Below are 19499 nucleotides of genomic sequence, written 5' to 3'. Positions count from 1 at the left end.
GCCCGGCTGGCTGGTACTCCAGAGGACAGGGCTGACATCCAGACCAACCCCGACAAGCTGGACAAATGCACCAACCAATTGCTCAGCAGGAAAGCAAAGGAAAATTTGGACTTGATATAAAGGAAAAATATAGTTTCTCCATTATGAGCATGGAGAAACATCTGAACAAATGGCCTGTGAAGACCAGAAATCAACTGATGCAGACAAGTGGGTGCAAATGCTGCTGTTTCTAGGTGCTAAAGAAAATGTATTTCTTACTATCTTTATGGCAGACTTTTTCAGCACTATTTAACTATAACCTTCCTCTACAAGGGGAATTGTGATGCCAAGAAAGATCAAGCACATACATGAGAAGGCTCCTGAGTTAACATGCATGCCTCATGTTAACAGGACAGATTGTCCTGAAGGAATACATCTACAAAATTTGCCAGAGTGGTCCAGTAGGATTACTTGGAAAAAAGGTAAAATCTGAGAGTATCCAGTACACCATGGAACATAAGGCAGAAATATGGTGTCTGTGAGGCTGCAAGCCAAAAGCCAGAAGACAACAGAAGAAAAAGGATGGAAGATGACTGAGGAGAGAAAAGAGACAATAGCATAAAGGTAGCCTCCTGGGCAATGTTCTTCAGGATCTATCATTATCTGTGCAAGTCCCTCCAGATTATTTTTCAGGGAAAAGAGACGCAATACTCCATGTTTTTAGAAACTTCAACCTGCAGTTTGAAACAATGGCTTCACTTCTGTTTCCAGAAAATACCAACTAGAGTGTGTATTTCTTCCAAATTTTACCTTAGGGTGAAGAAAGCATTGATTGAGTTGGCAGCTTCTCCTTAAGGTTCATTTTCATTCACATATGCATGAATGAATCGAAAATGTCAGTATCTAAACTCATGAAAGCTAAAAAAACCCAAAATACACACACAAAAAAAAGCTCACAGAAAAACCCCATCAACAAAAACAACCCAACCCACACAGTAAAACCAAACCCACCCAAAATTCTCTGCCACATCACCAGCAAAACAGAAATAAAGTATAAAAATATATCTTAAAGTATCTGCTAATTACAGAGTTGGCAGCCCAAAATGATCAGTTTAACTAGCTGATAAAGGTTTCAGATTACAGAAAATTTCTCTCCCTGCATGACTGAGAATCTTACAGTAATATTAATCCTTTCCAGAGATTGATTTCCTTCCCTCATTTCTTGTAACATGACTACAGTAAGATTTGATTTGAGATGCTAACTGCTTCTGCTTTAATCCTTGCCCTCCATTTTGTGGACACAAAATTCAGCCTCCAGACAGGTTTCTGGATTGTCAGCTTCCCCAGTCAGCATCCAGGACCTTGGGGAAATGAAGGAAGCACCAGCTTAGACTCTCAGCATGTTTCAGTGTCTCTCCTCTCCCAAAGTTTTACACAAGCCAAGCTCAGAGAGCTCTGCAAACAGGGAAGTTCCTGTAGAAGCACACAGGCCAACCTGGATCTAGGTAAGGATCTGGAGAGAGCACAGGCAGACAAGAAGCATGAACACTGGGATAGGACAGAGGTAAAGGGAAGCCAGAAAAAGTGAAAATGTCAACATATCCAGCTGGGCAGGGGTTACTTCTCCATCTCCAGACTTCAGCTGTCCCCTGGGCTGCAAGCCCAAGGGAACACTTCCCCCCCAGAAACATGCAGGGGTGACATGAGCTCATGGAGCTTGGCCCCAGCCCCTTCACTTGGCCCAGTCCTCTTAAACACACCCTTCTTGTGTCAGCTGAAAAAATTACTCATTTTAGGACAATCCACCTCATCCTCCACATACACATGTAGAAGTCTGCAAGGACCTGGGCCTCAGAAGTGCCCATTTCTCTTCTCTGGCTACAATTACCTAAGAATGCTTAGCTCAGTTTTTATTCTAAACTTACAGGGATGGTTCATACTTCCCCTCAACAATGTACAGAGGCAACATAGAATTTTTTAGTGTATTAATACTCTGTGACATGCTGCTGACTCTGTAGGACTAGAAGGGAAAAACAAGGAATTGGAAATGCACAGGAAAGGGGAGACAATGCAGAGTAAATAAAATAGAGCATTCTTGTTTAATCCTTAGAAATCACTCTAACCACAAACTGCATTTGCAATATGCCCTCCTGCTCTTTTTCAACTGCTACTAAATTCCAGAATGAACATAGAAAACTAGCCATGTCTTAACTATGAACCTAGGCAATTGTAATGCTGATAACCCAGGTAATCATGACCTTAACAGCAATTCTGTCCTAGAAGAGCATTCTCTTCACCAAAACAGCTATAACCAAAGCCTGTGAATTTCTTCCAAAAGAGTAATTTACCTTAACAAATGCATCAACTTCAACTACTTGAAGTACAATTAAACAAACCCCTTCAATCTTAATTTGACCACATTAACCCCTGATAACAAGGAGCAGAACGCCACTGGGCCAACATGAGCCAGCAAACCTTTTTCCAGGAAAATTAGACTAGGAAACCTTTTTCTGTCTCAACTACAGCAGGGAGACTGACACTCCAATGTGCAGTTATTTACATTAGAATTCTCATGCTACATGTGCAAACCTGGTCTAGCTGATGGTTTCCCTGCCCAAGGCAGGGGTCTGGAACTAGGTGGGTTTCAAGCCCAGACCACTCAACGATTCTAGAATTTCCTAAATCTGCTCACAAATGTGGGGACTGACAAATAGTCCCCATTTCCTCTTCCATTGCAAGGCCTACTTCAACTAATCTGCTTTAATACACTCAGCTTTGCTAAATTGCTCCAAAAAGTAGCTAACACTGTATTAGGTGTAAATATTTTATTTCAAGTGCTTCCAGACAGATCCAAGAAACTATGAGGTAATCAGCATACATCCTTCTTCTCTGACAATGCTTTTGAGGTATTTAAATTTTAGTGAATGCAGAATACTAGAAAAACATTGCCACATAACCTCAATTCTGCATCAACAGGTTAATTGTCTCTGGCTTTTCACTTCTTCAGTGGGAGGCTGGCAAATGAGCAGTAACAGTCAAAATGAAGCTGCTGAAGACTGGGGTGGGAGAGATGGGGAATCACTGCAAGGATAATGGGATTCACCAGAATAAAGAACTCAGAGAGATTGTTCTTGGTCTGAATACAACACAGACCCAGCTGTGAGCAGCAGGAAGGACTAGACCTGCATATCCCTTCCAACCACAGTGGTTTTAGGATTCTGTGATAGAGAGGGAAGAACAGTAAGAACTGCCAGCCAAAGAGAGCAGGGGCACACCAGACTCCCCAAATGACTGGAACACGCCTCTTCCACATCACCAAGGCCTTTTACAGACTCTGACATACAATTGTTCAGAACATTTGCCACTGACTGGCAGCCTTAACTTAGATTTTTCTTTGAGCTTGTTATCTTAGAAGTAATAATTGCTTTTCACTCTTCATTTTAGCTACTAGATAACGGAGAATTATTTGCCTTACAAAATTCTGTCACATTTTTCCTTAGTATGTGGCAGCCAGCTCAAAAATACACAGGATAACCATTTCCTTTATACACAGTCTGGGCCTGTTCCCTTCATTTCCACCGCACTGCACAGCTAGAGCATTCATTATCCTCCTCAGAACATTCCCTCTCAAAAAATATTGCGACAGTTTCCCTTTCTGTCACTTTTATAAACCTCAGGTAAAAATTCTGGGAGGCTTCTTTTTTCCAGGAGATGAACTACAGAATGGGAGAGACTTTTCCTGGCAATTTGCTCCTTTGTTTCTTCACTGCCATTAGTTTTGCAGCAGCCTGCTGCAACTATCTGCAGGAGAATTCTGAAGTACAGGAGAGCATTCTCTATCAGCATATAAGCAGAGGACTGTGTCCCACAAAAAATGCTCCAAAAGCCCTGGCTTGGTATTTTGTGCCTCACCTGCCTGCCCAGTTTCAATGCAGAGTTACTTAAAAACCCAATTAATTAAAGCAGATTGAAACTAAAAAAAAAAAAAAAAAAAAAAAAAAACAAACCACCCAAAACTTTTATTCTCAGTGCTATGAAAATTGAGATTCAATTTTCCATATCAGTTGCTCTGCCAAAAGAGGAGAACCGAAATCTGCACTTTTATTGCCCTAGGTGAAATATGAGCTGGCCCTAAACAGGGCATAAATAAATTTGTTTTTTGCCCTTCTGTGGCTGGGAAATGGAAAATTTATTTTGCTTTCTAAATTCTGCATTCAGAATCCAAATCTAGCTAAAACATCGCCTAACTTCATGAACATACCTCTTAAAAACTCAGACAGGCCTTGATAAATCATAAATCTTTATGTCTAAAGTGGCAAAACCTCTGAGTAAAGGATTATCTGAAGGAATTACATTGAGACTTACCTCAGTGGAAAGGAAAAGTCTTTAGAGCAGGGAAATAACTAGCCAGATTACAAGGAAATAGTTCATAGCACCTATCTTACAAATGAATGCACAGCTGATAACCCAGTTCATCATTTCAGAGTACATGCTACAGAAGAAAGAGCTGGCAATATTCCCAGTTTGGACCAAACAGTGCAGGAAGAAATTTGCAATTACTAGAGAATATTCAACGTGTGTCTTTGCATCAGCTGGAAGGTTTGAACAATTTGTTACCTTCAAAAGATTTCATTTCCTCGGGTGGGGAGAGGGGAGAATTTCCAGACATGATAATATATCATCTATTTCCTTCCAGATGAGGGGTGTAAAACTGCAGAGCTTTCTGTTACTGTTTCACAGTGTATGCAACAAAGCAGACTATTATGTTAAATGGTGGCTATTTCATTGGTCTATAAAATATTGTTAAAAGATACCAGCCATCTGCCAGTCTTAAATAATTGCTCCGGTGAAAATTCTGACTTTATGGTAATATTCTCTTGTTACGGCTTTGTACTTGCTATACTAAGCAGGTGATCAACACCTGTAAATACTTTTTGATACAACAACCAGTGCACAGAGGGACAAGTATTAACAGATAGAAAGCATTTCACTGACACGAGACAATTGGGGTAGGAAACTCCCAAGTCTCCCTTATGAAAATGGTAACTTTTAAGCAGTGACAAACTTGTCAGTTTTCCTGGTGGATGCTCCTCTGCAAATTGTGTTGTTTGCTGTTGAAAAGTCACCTCTCACTTGCAGAGAAAAGCTGCTTCTTCATTAGGTCAGCTGGTGTCTGGAAGTCTAAGCTGGTATCATTTTTCCTTTTGGTGGAGGACAGGTGTTGCTGGCTTGTTTCCAACTTGTTTGGATTTCAGAGGACCTAAGTCTGGGAGGTGTATTTTAAGTTTTATTACACTGCCATCCACCAAATTTCTGGGACCAAATCTGAGCTATCTGCTAAACTTACAGGCAACAGAAGTCAGGGCTTAAGTCACACTTGGTGCACCCCACACAGTCAGTTAGCAGTCTCTTGGATTTCACACTTGGTTTTTTTCTCCCTCAGGTGGTAAGGGTTCCCTGCTTTGCAGCCAGCAAGCATATGTCCTCTCCAGCTGCTGGAGGTTCCAAAGGTAGGCTGCCTTTGGATTATCACAAAAACCTCATTTGTATACTACTGCTTGATAACTGGTTCACAAGAGGAGACTTAGCTTTTGCTCATCTTGTGAACATATGCAAACCTGTTTTCTCATGTTTCATTTTGAAAGAGCAGACAGATTGGACATTGCTGCTTCCAGTAATAAAGCACATTCCAGTTTCAGAACTACAACACAACTGGAACCTGCTCTCCCAGACAAGGATTTTGTGTCTTACTCTTGAAACAGTGTTCTACATTCTGCACCACAGAAGCACTGTCACCTTGAACTCTTAACACCATTGACCAAAATCTTCCCTTACCATTTGGTTGTGCTTTTTTTCATACCAGTTCTTGGGAACACTTGTGTATGTTTCCAGTAGGCCTCATTATAAAAAGCAAGCAAATCAATTCCTGCAAAGCTGCACAAAACCATTAAAAGCTACTGCCACAGCTGCAGCTGGAAAGCCATTAGCAAACAGCCTGTTGGGAAATAAACACACGAAAAATTAATCCAAATCTGCATCAAACCCACGCATCTTAGACCATGCTTCAAAGGCTGCCAAATCCCAGCTCATCCAAATCCCATACAAAGTGAATTCCAAATGCATCAGCCTTCAAAACTTTTGAGGATGATACCAGGAATTTGCAAAGCTCATGACGAGAAATGAATCTCACTAACAAAGTCTCAGCTACAACTTAGTGAAATTCACTAAGAACAGAGTAGGAAATCAATATGAAATTTCAGCTTCTGAAGGAAAACCTCAAGTCGTCAAAATTCCAAGTCCACTGTTGAACTGCGCGACCCAGCTCCTTAGTTCTGCCTACTTGCTCAGTGACTTCATGCATCCCATTCACTCTTACCTCTCTACAGCTCTCCAGTTCACCACTAAAATGTTCCCTTAACCTCACTACCAAGTGCAGAAAATCTTGATTTAGAAAACACTCATTTCAAATAGCAGGTTTTCATGGGACAAGGCTTGCCAGAATGGTTCCCAAAATGAGCCTGTGACACATGGTCAGATCCAGGGGCAGGATATGACATACCTAACCAAGCAGTCCCTAGGAACACACCCATTGCCAAACAAGTGTAACACACTTGTAATGTTTGCCCTTGAGTCTAGGCCAGGAGTGTTGCAAGAGCAATCTGCATTTAAATCAATGTATCAGGACTGTAAGCTACTTCTGAGGCAAGGATACAAAATATGGATATTGAAGGGAGGCAGGAGACAATGCAAGACAATGCAAGAAGGGGCAGAAACAAGCAGACAGTCTTCCCAACTCTGTAAGCCAGCATTTCCACAGGGATTGGCTCTGAAATAGTGTAATTCAATGCTTTCAAAAGCAATACAAAAGGAGAGTACTGAAGTAATGAAGGAGGGAATTTTTCTTGTCTTTTCTCATTCTAGGCAAAGCTGACAACAAAGAACTGAAAACGGTATCACAGCACCAAGTGATCAGTGAATTGAGCAAACCAGTTCAATGTCAATGAACTCAAATGTGTAGTAAAAAAACCCCCTAAGCCTATACAAAATACTTACCTATAAATTAGTTACTACAGTTAAGCCTAGAAATTTCTGAAGTCAATTAAGAAAACTCTAGAAGCATGCTACCTTAACCTTTGCCTTAATTAAAGGCAAATAATGCTGTGATTTCCCAAAGAATACCTGATAGTAAATATATATATATCTAAGGTGCTGCAAATAGTTCTTGTGCTTCCATTTAAAAATATCAATTTTAGTAAGCAGCACAACTAAACCTCCTACTCCTCCACAAGATACATCCCTACACATTGTTGAAATGACAACTATTATAATGTTATGGAAGAAAAAGAGTTTAAAAGAAAGAGCAGGGAAAGTAGAGGATATTCCCAGTGAAGGCAAAGCATTATGATGGTTTTGACAGAATTTCCAAGTGGGTCATTAAGGGCTAAGAGCTGCACCAGCAAAAACAAACTTTGCATGCTCAGTGACACAGAGCCAGCCCTTGGAATTGATAAAAAAGGGGAAAATCCAAGGCCATTTTCTTACAAGCCAGGTGAGAACAACAAAGAGGGTGCTTGACTATTTTAAGTTGAGTGAATTCATATTTATCTTGAAGCACATTACAGTCAGGGTGAACAAACTTCATACACAAGTTATTGAAACCCACAGTGTAATTTACCTTCACACTGAAACTTTAATTAAGTGCATACATCTCTACTTAGATTCTTATGTTTATTCTCCTACAAAAAACAAAGTATGTTATTTTGCTACTGCAGGCACCAGAAGGCCAGCATGAAAACATTTAATTTAATCTTAAGTCTCTGAATAGCATCTTGTTGGTTTTGCTTTTTTCCCCATTTGCTCCACAGCTATGCAAAGGACAAATCTCTAATTGGCAATTTTTGTGATGTATTCATCTGAAAACATGCTACATGGACTGGAAAAGTGGTAATAAACTGAACCACAACTTTAAACCATTGATGGAAAAGAAATTATATCAAGAGAGATAAGCAAGACAGAAATCTGAATCATTCCCTTACTCCTTGCCCAAGTATTTACAGTGTATTTTGCAGTTTGAGTGAGTTCAACTGTCCAGATTGCCATCTTAATGACTACAACTGTCCAAAGTAATGTGAAACAGTCTGGTCAAAATCCAAAACTTAATGCTATTAATACTTCCATGCTGAGACCTGGCCTTTCCATACACAGAAGTGCTACTCATCAAGTGGTGGGGTTTTTTTAATATAATAAAAGAGGTAGCAATATCACAAAGTTCAAAGGGGGATCTTGGCTCTACAAACAAGCCCTACTAGGGAACCCCTTAGATGTCTCAATCTGAGAGTCCAGACTAAGAGCATTTCAGTAGCCACAAAGATGAAAATTACTGCATTATTACATTACCTAATCTGAATACTTCTGATTACACCCAACTCTTTGTATCTGACTCAAGCAGAGTGGTGCATTTTGACCAAAACCAAGTGACCAGTAAAGCACGTAAAGCTGTGCCTGCAGAAGTGCAAACTGCAGTAACCTCAGCCTACCACCTTCCATAATGCAGGCTTAGTGTAGCTGTTCAGCATGATGAGCACTAACATGCATTCCTGAATCACTGAATAAAACCACAACACAATAAAGTGCATTAAAAAAAAAAGGCAGAGATGTCATACACTGTTTGCAAGTGGCTACCCTAAATTAGCACAAAGCATTAAAGTTTTACAGCCTTACCCACATGTACTGGCACTTTGCTGAAGGGTTTTTCAGTTGGTTTTAATGAGAAAAGGAGGAAGGAAGGACACCAGAAGTTTCAGAATATAAACTTCAAAGGAAAGAAATTAGAAGATTTTGGGGTGGGAGAGAAAGGAAATGAAACATTTTCAACAGAAAGGCACACTACTAAAGAACCGAGCAAATTTAGGAATAAAATGAGGAGAAATCACTTAAAATGGTTTCTAAACTTCAAAATGCTACAACACTGTATTCAACCTTTCAGAACTTTTAACCTCAACTTCAGCAGTTGGCTTTAAATAAATTTCTAAGCATATCTTAAACTTCCAATGGAATATGAGAAGAATTAGTAGGGATGAACAGGCTTTTCCAGAGTAACTACTGCTTTAGTTTGGACAGTTTGCTGATGTGTGACCATCAGTGGGAGCCATGAGAAATCCTAAAGAAGCAGAACCACTGGTTAGCAGACACAATGAACAGAGGAGAATACATTAACCACCTCTGCTGCTCTGCACCCTCCCCTCTCAAAACACCAGAAATTAAGTTAAATTAAGCTATTTTCAGCTTGAAGTTCACTGGTTTTGTTGCTAACAAGAAAAAGGGGTTTTATACTACAACCCCAGAGCTTTTTCCTCCCTTCAACTGTAACAAAAAGATATTAACACTCCCTTCATATCTTGGCTTGTTTCCATCCTGCCTGCCTCCTATGGCAACTATAAATTATTCTTTCAGATTACCTGAGGTTCTGAAAAAAAACCAAAAAAAAACCACAGTACTGGGTAGACTATGACAGAATCATGGATAAATGAATATGATGCCATTAACAGGACAGGCAGCATCAAGGAAGTTATTTCTTAGGAATATACCTTTATACAGAATGTGACACTGAATAATGAAGAACAGATCAGCAGCAGACTAACTACCACAGGGCAGAGATAAGGAAGGCTGTGTGATATTCAGAGAACATTATAAAACCTGCAAGAGTACTTGCCTGTAATTGCATTTAGGGATGTGAAAAAGCAGAGGAACTAAACAGACATGAGGGTTTTTTTAAAAAATGACTGATGCAAAGTAATTTTGAAGAAACAGAGGAAAGGTCTGCCTCTATTGCACAAAATTGGATAATGCTACAGATCTGCTACATATTCCAAAAAACTAGCTACCAACAGGAAATACATCAGATGGAAAGATCAAGAGGAGAATTAATAACATTTTATATCAGTCTAATCTCAGCAAGAGTTTTCTGTATTTATGAGAGAATGACTGCATCATCCAAAACAAGCAGTCACACTCTCCCAAAATGAGCTTCTCTGTCCACAGAGTATCGAAGAAAAAGAAGGGAGCCTACGCTTAGCAAATGTATTCAGCTCATCAGACTTAGTAAAAAAAAAAAAAACAACCAACATCTATTTATCAACTAATTTTCTTTAAAAAGTTATGATTCGTAAAAAACACTGGCTGGATACTAATGCAGAGACAATGATATGAAAAACCTGCAACTGTCTAATTTAAGGTCTTTTAAGGATAAAGTGTGGTAAGACTGACAACTGCTCAGTGCAATCAATGGTACCTGAGCCCAGGAGAACACGAGCGAAGAACTGCACTAACGTCATTCAGCTGTTTTATGCCATCAATCACAAACAGACATTAACATAAAGCCTACCAAGAACACCAACAATATACACAGGAACAGAGTTGAGACACAAAAGTCCATCTCATGTAGCAAAGAATGCAACAAAAACCAAAAATAACCCTAAAAGTCTGGAGCAGGCAGGAGCAGAACATTACCGAACAGAAACCAACTTCTGAAATCCAGCCAGGAATTAGTACAAACAAACCAAGAGGTTTCTGTCAGGATCTTTTCTAAAAGCGCTCAACTGGTTTAGTACTACACAGGAATAAGGAAGCACTGGATCAGAGCACTGGTCATTCTCCAGTCCCCATTCTCCATCCTCCAAAAGAAATATCTTATGGAAATACACTTACATTAACTTACTCTTAACTGATGTGATTCAGAGGAACTTCATTGTTCTGTCAGTAATGCAAGTAGGAGAAGGGATTTGCCAAACAGACATTTTTTTACATTTTATTGTAGTAGATTAATATTAGTTGTGTTGTGTTGTTAAGACTAGTTCTACAATAATAGCCAAGACCAAATTAAAACCAAGATTTGGACCACATATAATTGAAGAGGTCTCAAATTGAATTTCTGCAGGAAATTGGAAGTTTGCTTCTTCTGCACAATATGCTTTAGTAAAGAATCTTCAGAGTTCTCTTCTAATCCTTGTTAGTCTTTAATTCTGCTTCTCTATTCTGCTATTTCATATATGCTATGGACATGAAGTCCCCCTGACCCACTCTTTCCTAATCAACTACTGAAGACCTCTCCCAGCAGTAGAAACTGCACCAGCAGCAGCTGGGACTCCAGATCTGGAGCTATAAATGTTGGGGAAAGAAGTGAAGCTGGGTATTTGCTCCCCCTTTGCAATCGCTGAATTACGTCTTCAAAAATAGGCCTGTGGATAAAATACATAAGGTAGGTTCTTTTTCCTGATTAATTTGCTGGTGTTTAACTGAGAAATCTTCACTGAAATAAAAAATATGGTCTCTTAGCTGTTGTTGATGGCCATAAGACTGTTTGCACCCACAGAAAGGATTTTCTCCAACAGCTTTACTGTAACATCCAGTCTTTTGCTGCTTTCCTTGAATTAAAGCTAGTTTCTGATGGAACAGGTTTATATTAAAAGGCAACTTTTGTTCCAGCATGGTGGCATTATACTGTTTCCCACCATGCTTGGAAAAATAATTTTTAGATTCCAAGGAAAAGACTACTAGACTGGAAAAAATATCTAGCTTGTATGATTTCAGACTTTTCAGGAATTCCCTGCACACTCCACATCTGAATGTAAACTTCTCCACTCCACTCTGCCCATCACCCCAGAACAAGAGTACCATAGAATAATGAACTGTGGCTCTTGTCCTTCTTGTCAGGAGTCACTGATTGGTCCCAATTCTGCAGTATAAATGTTCTAGTCTTTTGCCTACTCAGGTTATCTTGAATGAGCCTTTATCCCATCAGAGAATTTCCTCAGCAGTCTCTGAAGTCTTTACCTATTTAAGGACCCTCAGGCCAGTTCCTGTAAGGAGCTGAATTTGTGGGGCACCTGTGGACACATTGCAAAATACTGTTCTGCTCACGGGACTAACAGTGGCAGACTCCCACATTCTGCTGCAGATAGATTTGCCTGGGTCCACATTTGCAAATATCAGTTTAGCAGTGCAAACTGCATGGGGGAATTGCACAAACCCTCACCTGAGGCAGACATGTAAGTGACAGCACTCCTTATGACTGTCAGGTAAAGAGCAGCAAACAGAACTTCTGGCAGGGAAACAACAAACTGAACATCACACAAAACCCTCTCAGTGTCTAATGACTTATTACCCATTATTTGGAATGGATTTACCTTTAAAAAAATTAATTCAATTAAAAGTGCTGATGCAATTAAAAGGGACATAATGCACTTTAGACAAATTGTATTTTAAGAAGGAATATAAAAGGGCAGAGAGCACACTATAGAAAAGGCTCTGGATCATTCGTGGACTGTACTTGAAGACAGATTTACTCATACATAAGGAGGAATGAGGAAAGCGATGAACAAGGAAAAGTTGTTATGAAAACAAAGCACTTCCATTTTGGCAAAAGAGGCGCTACTATTAAAGGCATTTAAGAATTGTGATATTATAAATATCACAAAGAGCAAAATTCAAGACAGCACTAGGGAGGCTGAAGAGAAGGCCCAGCTGATGAAATAATCTCAGTTTGGGCAAGGACTTTAAGAGAAGGACACAGAAGCAGTGCACGGGTCCATCATGCAAGTACTTCAAGAAGACAACAGAAAGGAAAAAAGAAAACCACAGGTCCTGAGAATTTTATGTATATAAACACACTTCAGATCTTACCTATATAGTCCTTGAAAAAGTTAATTCTGGGACTAAAAGATCCAAGTCTTTTCTTACTGTTTTTCTAATACATGACAAAATTGAAATAATAATTGCAATTAGCCTGTCATTGCAATTATACACCATCATCCGGAGTAGAAAACATACACACAAAGGAAGGAAATACTGACATTTCAGATTTTCTACCTACACCCACTAGGTTTACTAAGGCAGTTTTGAATAAAAGAATATTAAAATAACACAGAAGAATCAACATTAGGAAACGAGCCTCAAACTCTGTTTCAGGCTAATTGTATGAGGGAGAAGACACTAAGGAGGCAGTTTACAAGAGCAGAGGGCTCAGGATAAAACTTCAGATTTGCCACCACAAATGCAATTACAAGCAGAACAAAACTGGTTTCCTGGAAATTCATGCATAAAATGCAACAGCACATTTTAATTTATGAATCTGTAGACTTCACATCATCATGATAAATGGATGACAGTAATTTTTTAACTTAATGTCAGTGGGTTGTAAAGATTAACACCCACATTCTTCCTTGCATAAATTAACTATCCAAAACCGATAGGCTGAGACTGATTCTCTGTTCCTACAAGGCGTAACAAATCTATGAACAACAGTATCATAATTTATAATGTTTCATAATTACAATTACTTTTTTTTATCACAAGTCATTAACTCTTGCTCTCCTTTATAAGGAACAGACCTCCACTTCAGCTATGGGCAGTCAGACCTCTCTTTCACTTGTAAAGACTTGATTTCATCTTTTTTGTTCTGTAGTGCTGTTTTCCTTTGATTATAGTACCATATAACTGGCAAGAACAAAACACAACTGAAAAAAAAATTCAAGAAGATGCATGAATCTGAAAAGACCAATACACTCAGAAAAAGAAGAGCAGCATTTTGTTTATTATTAGATGTCATTTATAAGAACATTTAAAAACAATACAAAACAAAAGCAACAAAGAAAAAACAACCAACCTTCCGAATGCTCACAATCTTCCTTCCCTGAGTGCCAGTGGGACAGGCAGGATTGTCAGAAATAAATGACCTCTCAATCAGTCCAAGAAGAAATTTTAAATTCTCTTGAATGATGCAGAGTTCTGAATCACCAGAACCACTAGGGAAGGTGTGTTTACTGTATTTCCTAAAAAGTGTCCTGAATGAAACTCTGAATGCAATTCTGACACTCCAGAGTTCATCTTTCCCCCACAACCTGCAAACTCAGCAACTCCAACTCACCTGAGTGAGGAGCTGACACGCCAGCAGAGCACAGAACCTGTTTTGAAAGAAATCTTCTATTTTAAAAGGTATTTCTTGCCCAGAATGCCCATGCTGGCATGGGATGTACAATACTAACATCTGTAGAAAAAACAGGGCTGTTAAACACCAGTTTTGGAATTCCCTTGTCTCAAACAAAATGCAAAATCCTCAATGCATGCTACCTTCCCTAATTACTGAGTGATTTCCAAAAAAGGGTAGACACGATCTTCTATTACACTCCTAACCTTTCTATTTAGACAGCAGTATGTGAATATTTTAATCCCTCAGAACACAGCAAAGGTGCTAATACCCTGTGGAGTAAACCAAGCATGATTTGCACTGCTCCTTACAATTACTACTAATAATTACTTCTTTGTACATGAACTAGTAAAAAACCCTTTCCAAAGCAAAAAAGTGACATTGCCATAGAGAACACCCTCTCAACAGAGCCCTTAAGAACAAGCATGACATTTGAAGTTTAAACAAATTAAATTAACATGTGCCACAGGGTTCTACCAAAGGTTACAGAAGATGTTCTACAGACAGTTTAAAGGAAATGCAGCAATGTTTACCTTTCTTGGAGCTCATGGCATGAGCTCCATACACATCACTGCTACCTGAATTCGTTTCTGCTTTTACTTACTGTGAAATAGACAATCATTTAAATGTGTTTAACCAAAGAATGTAAATACACAAAAAAGCCAGGAGTCTTCTCTGAAATGAGCAGCTGCCCAGTGACAGATTTTTCTTCTACATAATTATTATTGGAATGCTTAATTTTATTCTTCAAGTCCAAGAAATTTTGAAAAAAAAATCAACCTGAAATGTGTCATTTCAATGAATCATAGCTGTATAGATAACAGTAATTATTTAGCTCAATAAATCTGACAGAAGATTTTTAACCTACTAGGAAATCTCCTGAGTTTGACAGAGATTCATGTATTTTATTCATTAGCAATTGACTTGTTTCATCTCTTTATTAACAGCTTTAGCAATACCTGCATAAATTTCAGGAAAACTCAGGAACAGGAAAGATCTGCACTACAAGCAAGAGGCAGGTTCATAAAGCACTTCCATCAAAGGCTAAGTTACACAGGGAGAAAATAATTCTCAGGTTATGCTACTCTGTATGAAGATAGAGTAGAGGCACACACAGGAGAGTAACTATGAATAACTAAGCCACACTATTTGCAGTACATTCTTCTACATTCAGACCTAAGTCACTTGCCAGGTACACCAGCTGACCTTGTAAAGCAAGGAGGATTTCCCCAGCCTGAAGAAAAGTCTGTAACCCACATCAGCAGACCCACAAAGGGCCTGAACAGCCATCTCTGCTCGTGCTGGCTGTACTGGAATATCCACACCCTGATGGCAAGAAACTTACTGGGACTCCACTCCAGCAGCTTCCAGGCCCCACAGTGATGATACCAAACAGGCTTTAGAGCAAAGAATACCCAAACTCTGCCCCTTTCAGGCAAGGGTCTACCGTCATGTTTAGTGAGCAAAGCAGAACTCAGGAATGTGAACTTAGCTGTGACTTCACTTACAAAGGTTTTAAACTACTGACTCCTGCTGCATAAACCAAACAGTCCTAACTATTGGAACTAAGCCCAAAGGACATGCCCAAAGAGAAATGGGCAAGCATAGGGCCTACTGACCATATGGACACACAGAAATTAAACCACATTTAAGGCAGATGAGACAAAACTTTTCCTTCCTTTCCATGGTATGCTACTTTAAGAAAAATCAGAAAAGTAGATTTATACAAATTTACATGTGCTTCACAATACAAGGATTTCTAAACTATGCATATGAAGGAGCAACAGAAAAAATAGGCACTGTGCAACTGAAATGCTTTTGTCTCCCTCACTAAGGAAAGTGAGACAGTGAGGGCAGAACCTTACTTCAGAACTGGGATCTTTAAACTGCAAAAAGTGAAACAACTGTTTTCACTCTTCTTTTTAAATGCTGAAGACACTGCTTCAGTAAATACAGTTTACTACCCAAGGCCTCTTCACCGAAGAGATCTGTAAAAGTGTATTTTGTGTGACAAATATCTGTGACATTGAAAATTCCAGAAATTCGACTGTGCATTCCACAGGAAATCACAAGAACCTCTTTTTTAAAGTATATGCACTTCCTTTTCTCAGAGACTTCTCACAGCTGCAGAGAGGATTTGAAAATGCAGAGGTAAATGAAGCTGTGGGGATGGATAAATGTACTCCTGTCACACCCACCTGGTCAGCCCCAGGGACTTCTGCCCAGCTCTACACCATGCACGGCAGGAATATCCACTGGGTGGGGACATTTGAAACCACAGCAATGGTTTCACAAATCACTATACAATCTCATCTTTCACTGGTGTCCCGTTGAAAAGTGATGAAAAATTTTCAACGCATATAAAAGAACAATTGGATTCTGAAAATTATCATACCTGATACAGCAAGGAAATCATCAATACTTGTTATATCATCCACAGCTTCAGTAAGGACACGGATGTGATTCTCCCACGTACTCCTATACATCTCCATGTTGTTTTTCACAACTTGACTTTTTGGTCTGGCAGCAAGAGCTAAAGCAGCATTAATAACCTGTATGAAAAACAGACAAAACCAACTAAATAATTACTTCTTCAGAAATCAAATCTTGTGTTTTACTTAACACTTAAACAGCTCATCCTTAAAATAGTACCCCATAAGTTGACATGGCCCATAAACACAGCTGTGAGAAGGTTGTGAAAAGATGGGAGGGACTTCACAATTGCAGATTTTCCAGGCAGCTGCTATTTGTGAAAATTAAAAGCCACGGGGGAACTGTTTCTTGTGGAGAAGTCTCCAAGGCATGGCAAGGGACACTCCTCTCCCAAAGTGAACCGGAGAAAGATTATTCTAGAGGTGACAAACTTACTGAATTGTTTCTGTACATTGTTAGTGGGAAAGAAAAAGTTGTAGGGAAGAGGAGAAATGTCCTCAAAGTTTTATTTTATTCTTATTATTCTTTATTTTAGTTACAGTTAATAAAGTTTTCTTTATACCCTTTTAAAATTTTGAGCCTGATTTGCCTTCCTCCTAACCCTATCTCACAGCAGGAAATAGGTATATTGTAGTAAGTGCACTGTCACTCAGCCCACCACATTATTTGCTGCATTCACCAGGAAATCTCAAATTCATGAACCAAAACCACTAATATAATTTTTCTAATTCTAACTCTAAACATTTGAAAACGTTGGAAAGCAGGTTTTAAGCAGTCAGCACATACGTTGTTGTCCAAATTACACATTTTGTTAGAATGCACAGCACACCCAAAATCTCAATTCAGTGCCTATCCCCCTACAGTTGCATACAAGCTATCACCTCCAGTTTCTCTATTTCAATAGCAATACCCAAGATACATCACTTTCCACAGGCACTGCAATATATAAAAGCCCATTTCTGTTCAGCTCAACAGCATCTTCCCTAACACTTCTAAAATTAAGAAATTTGTAGAAGTTGAGGCTTTAACCGTTTTCATTCCTAGCATGCTTGATCCATTTTCACAGGATCAATTTTCTAAGCCCGGGGCTCAAAATTTCCTCTCAATAATTCTTAGGTCACATTGGTCCTGTTTTGACTTACCACATTAACTAGTTTAGGTTTTAAAATGTGTCCACCAAGACTGAAATACTGAACCGGTAATTTCTAACTTTTCTGTTTAAGCTCCTAATTAGATATTAGCTGAAAGTCAAACTCTATTTCTGCTCAAATACAATAGTCTTTTTCTTACTGCATTTTCTTGTTTGTTTTGGCAGATTTACCAGGTTGGCTCTGCCAAAGGTAACAATGAGACGGTGCAAAAAGCTGTTCTACTATCAGAGCCATCATCTTTTATCTCGCAAAAGATAAAAAGAACCAACTTTTGTCTCACCACATGCAATAAAGAGGTGAACTGCTTGGGAAGATCATCAAAGCTGTTACAGAATGCAGCCAACTTTATCAGATAGGTGCACTTAGAAATCTTTATGATGCCAGATACCTCTGGAAAAAAATTCCTGAAGCCTGCAGTAACTACAGCCCGAACAGGTGGGCACTCTGCTCTAACAGCACAGAGACTGCACTGGCACATCTTATGGGCTGAGGCTGCACAAGGGCTGCAAACTATCACCTCTAACCATCTCAACAACACAAACCAGAGCATTTACCTATGGCTTCCCTCAGGAAATTTACAGCTACAAGTGAAATCAGATCCATCCCGCACAAAGGCAGCTAATCCTGAACTAAACATTGACACTGTGCCTTATGGTTCCCCTGGTAAATTGCTCTAACCCTTAATGTCCTATTAAGAAAAGGCTCAATTTCACTTTGGATAAACATGGCTTTCAGATGTGTGGAAACAACTCAGAAAAACATACCATAAAACAATTCAGACTGATAGTAATGAAAACAAAATCCTGTCATATCTAAATTGCAGACCACACTATAGACCTCATATGTCTTTGTCCTGCTGGGGAACCACATCAAGTTACGAGATTTACGACTAAGCACAGATCTAATGTGAGCTTTGTTCTATCTGGAACCGTCCCAAAGCCATGATCCACTTGCATGGTTCAGACTGTGTACTCCCAATCTAGCCCAGCAAACTTCAAGACATACATTATCACACAAGTAAAATTGAGATCTTAAACCCTCTTCTCCTGTAGAAAGAAGAAAAAAAAAAATCAAAAAAAGAAAGAAAACTTCACACTGGGATATACTTGGACTCACCAACAGGAGACCAACTTGAAAATGTCACTTTCTTAGGCTTCATGAGGTTTATTAGCTTTTCTACTTCACTCCAACTATCATTCATGGCGTAAATTTATTTGAATTTGCCTCAAGAAACAATGAGAGCAAAACTCATCAGAAGACCCTGTTTCACCACTGCTTCCTGATCTAAAATAAGGTTAACATTTGTTACTGGCTAATTAAATGCAGCCTTATTCTACCTTATTATAGCATATTAGGGTGTTCAAATTCCAGTATTACTTTTTCCCCATTTGTATTCCTGCACACAAATATCACAGTGCAGGTTACCAGAAAGCTGCTACTACACCTACTCGCTGCTGGGGCATTTCACTAGGAGCTAAATTACCAGTTTTAAAATAAAACCTTGGACTTGTGAGGAGAACCTAGATGAGGACAGCATGTCCTATTATTAGCTTCACAGCAGTAATAGCCATATGTCCTCATCAAGTACAGGATACATCATACTCTATACATTCCATCAAATGAAAGCCAGTCTGAAGTTTAGTAGCACAGTGATTGCAAAAATTGAAAGAAGTTTGAGGACACAGCAAAATAATGACAGTAATAAGATCCTACCTTCTACTAACTTCTGAACAGCTACATCAAAATACAGGTAAATTAAAAGGGAATCTGAGGCGTGCACAGGACATGAAGCTTTCAGGGACATACTCCTGTGCACAATGGGCTAAAACAGAGTGTGTGGGAGGGGCAGAAAAACAAAACACCAAGACCACGACAGGCCCACAAACCCACACCTGGACACTGTTCACACTCAGCTCAAGACTGGCACAGTTACTCCTTTATTGCAGAAGTAA

At 39.2% G+C, this 19499-nt stretch overlaps 1 protein-coding gene across 4 annotated transcripts in view; it reads right to left on the bottom strand.

Annotated features, from left to right (window-relative positions):
• Nucleotides 1–19499, bottom strand: part of CTNNA3 (catenin alpha 3) — a 407897-nt gene that overhangs the window by 103373 nt on the left and 285025 nt on the right. For all 4 annotated transcript variants that reach the window (XR_005626215.1, XM_039696239.1, XM_039696238.1 and 1 more), the window contains one exon: nucleotides 16359–16515. Coding sequence is in view for 3 of the 4 variants with exons in the window: in XM_039696239.1 (XP_039552173.1) it covers nucleotides 16359–16515 (157 nt within the window). In the remaining variant the exon portion in view is untranslated. The remainder of the gene's footprint in view (nucleotides 1–16358; nucleotides 16516–19499) is intronic.

The sequence above is a fragment of the Passer montanus genome, unplaced genomic scaffold (assembly GCF_014805655.1).
Source record: "Passer montanus isolate IOZ18808 unplaced genomic scaffold, ASM1480565v1 scaffold96, whole genome shotgun sequence".
Lineage (NCBI taxonomy): Eukaryota > Metazoa > Chordata > Aves > Passeriformes > Passeridae > Passer > Passer montanus.
This window is presented reverse-complemented; position numbering and strand designations above follow the sequence as displayed.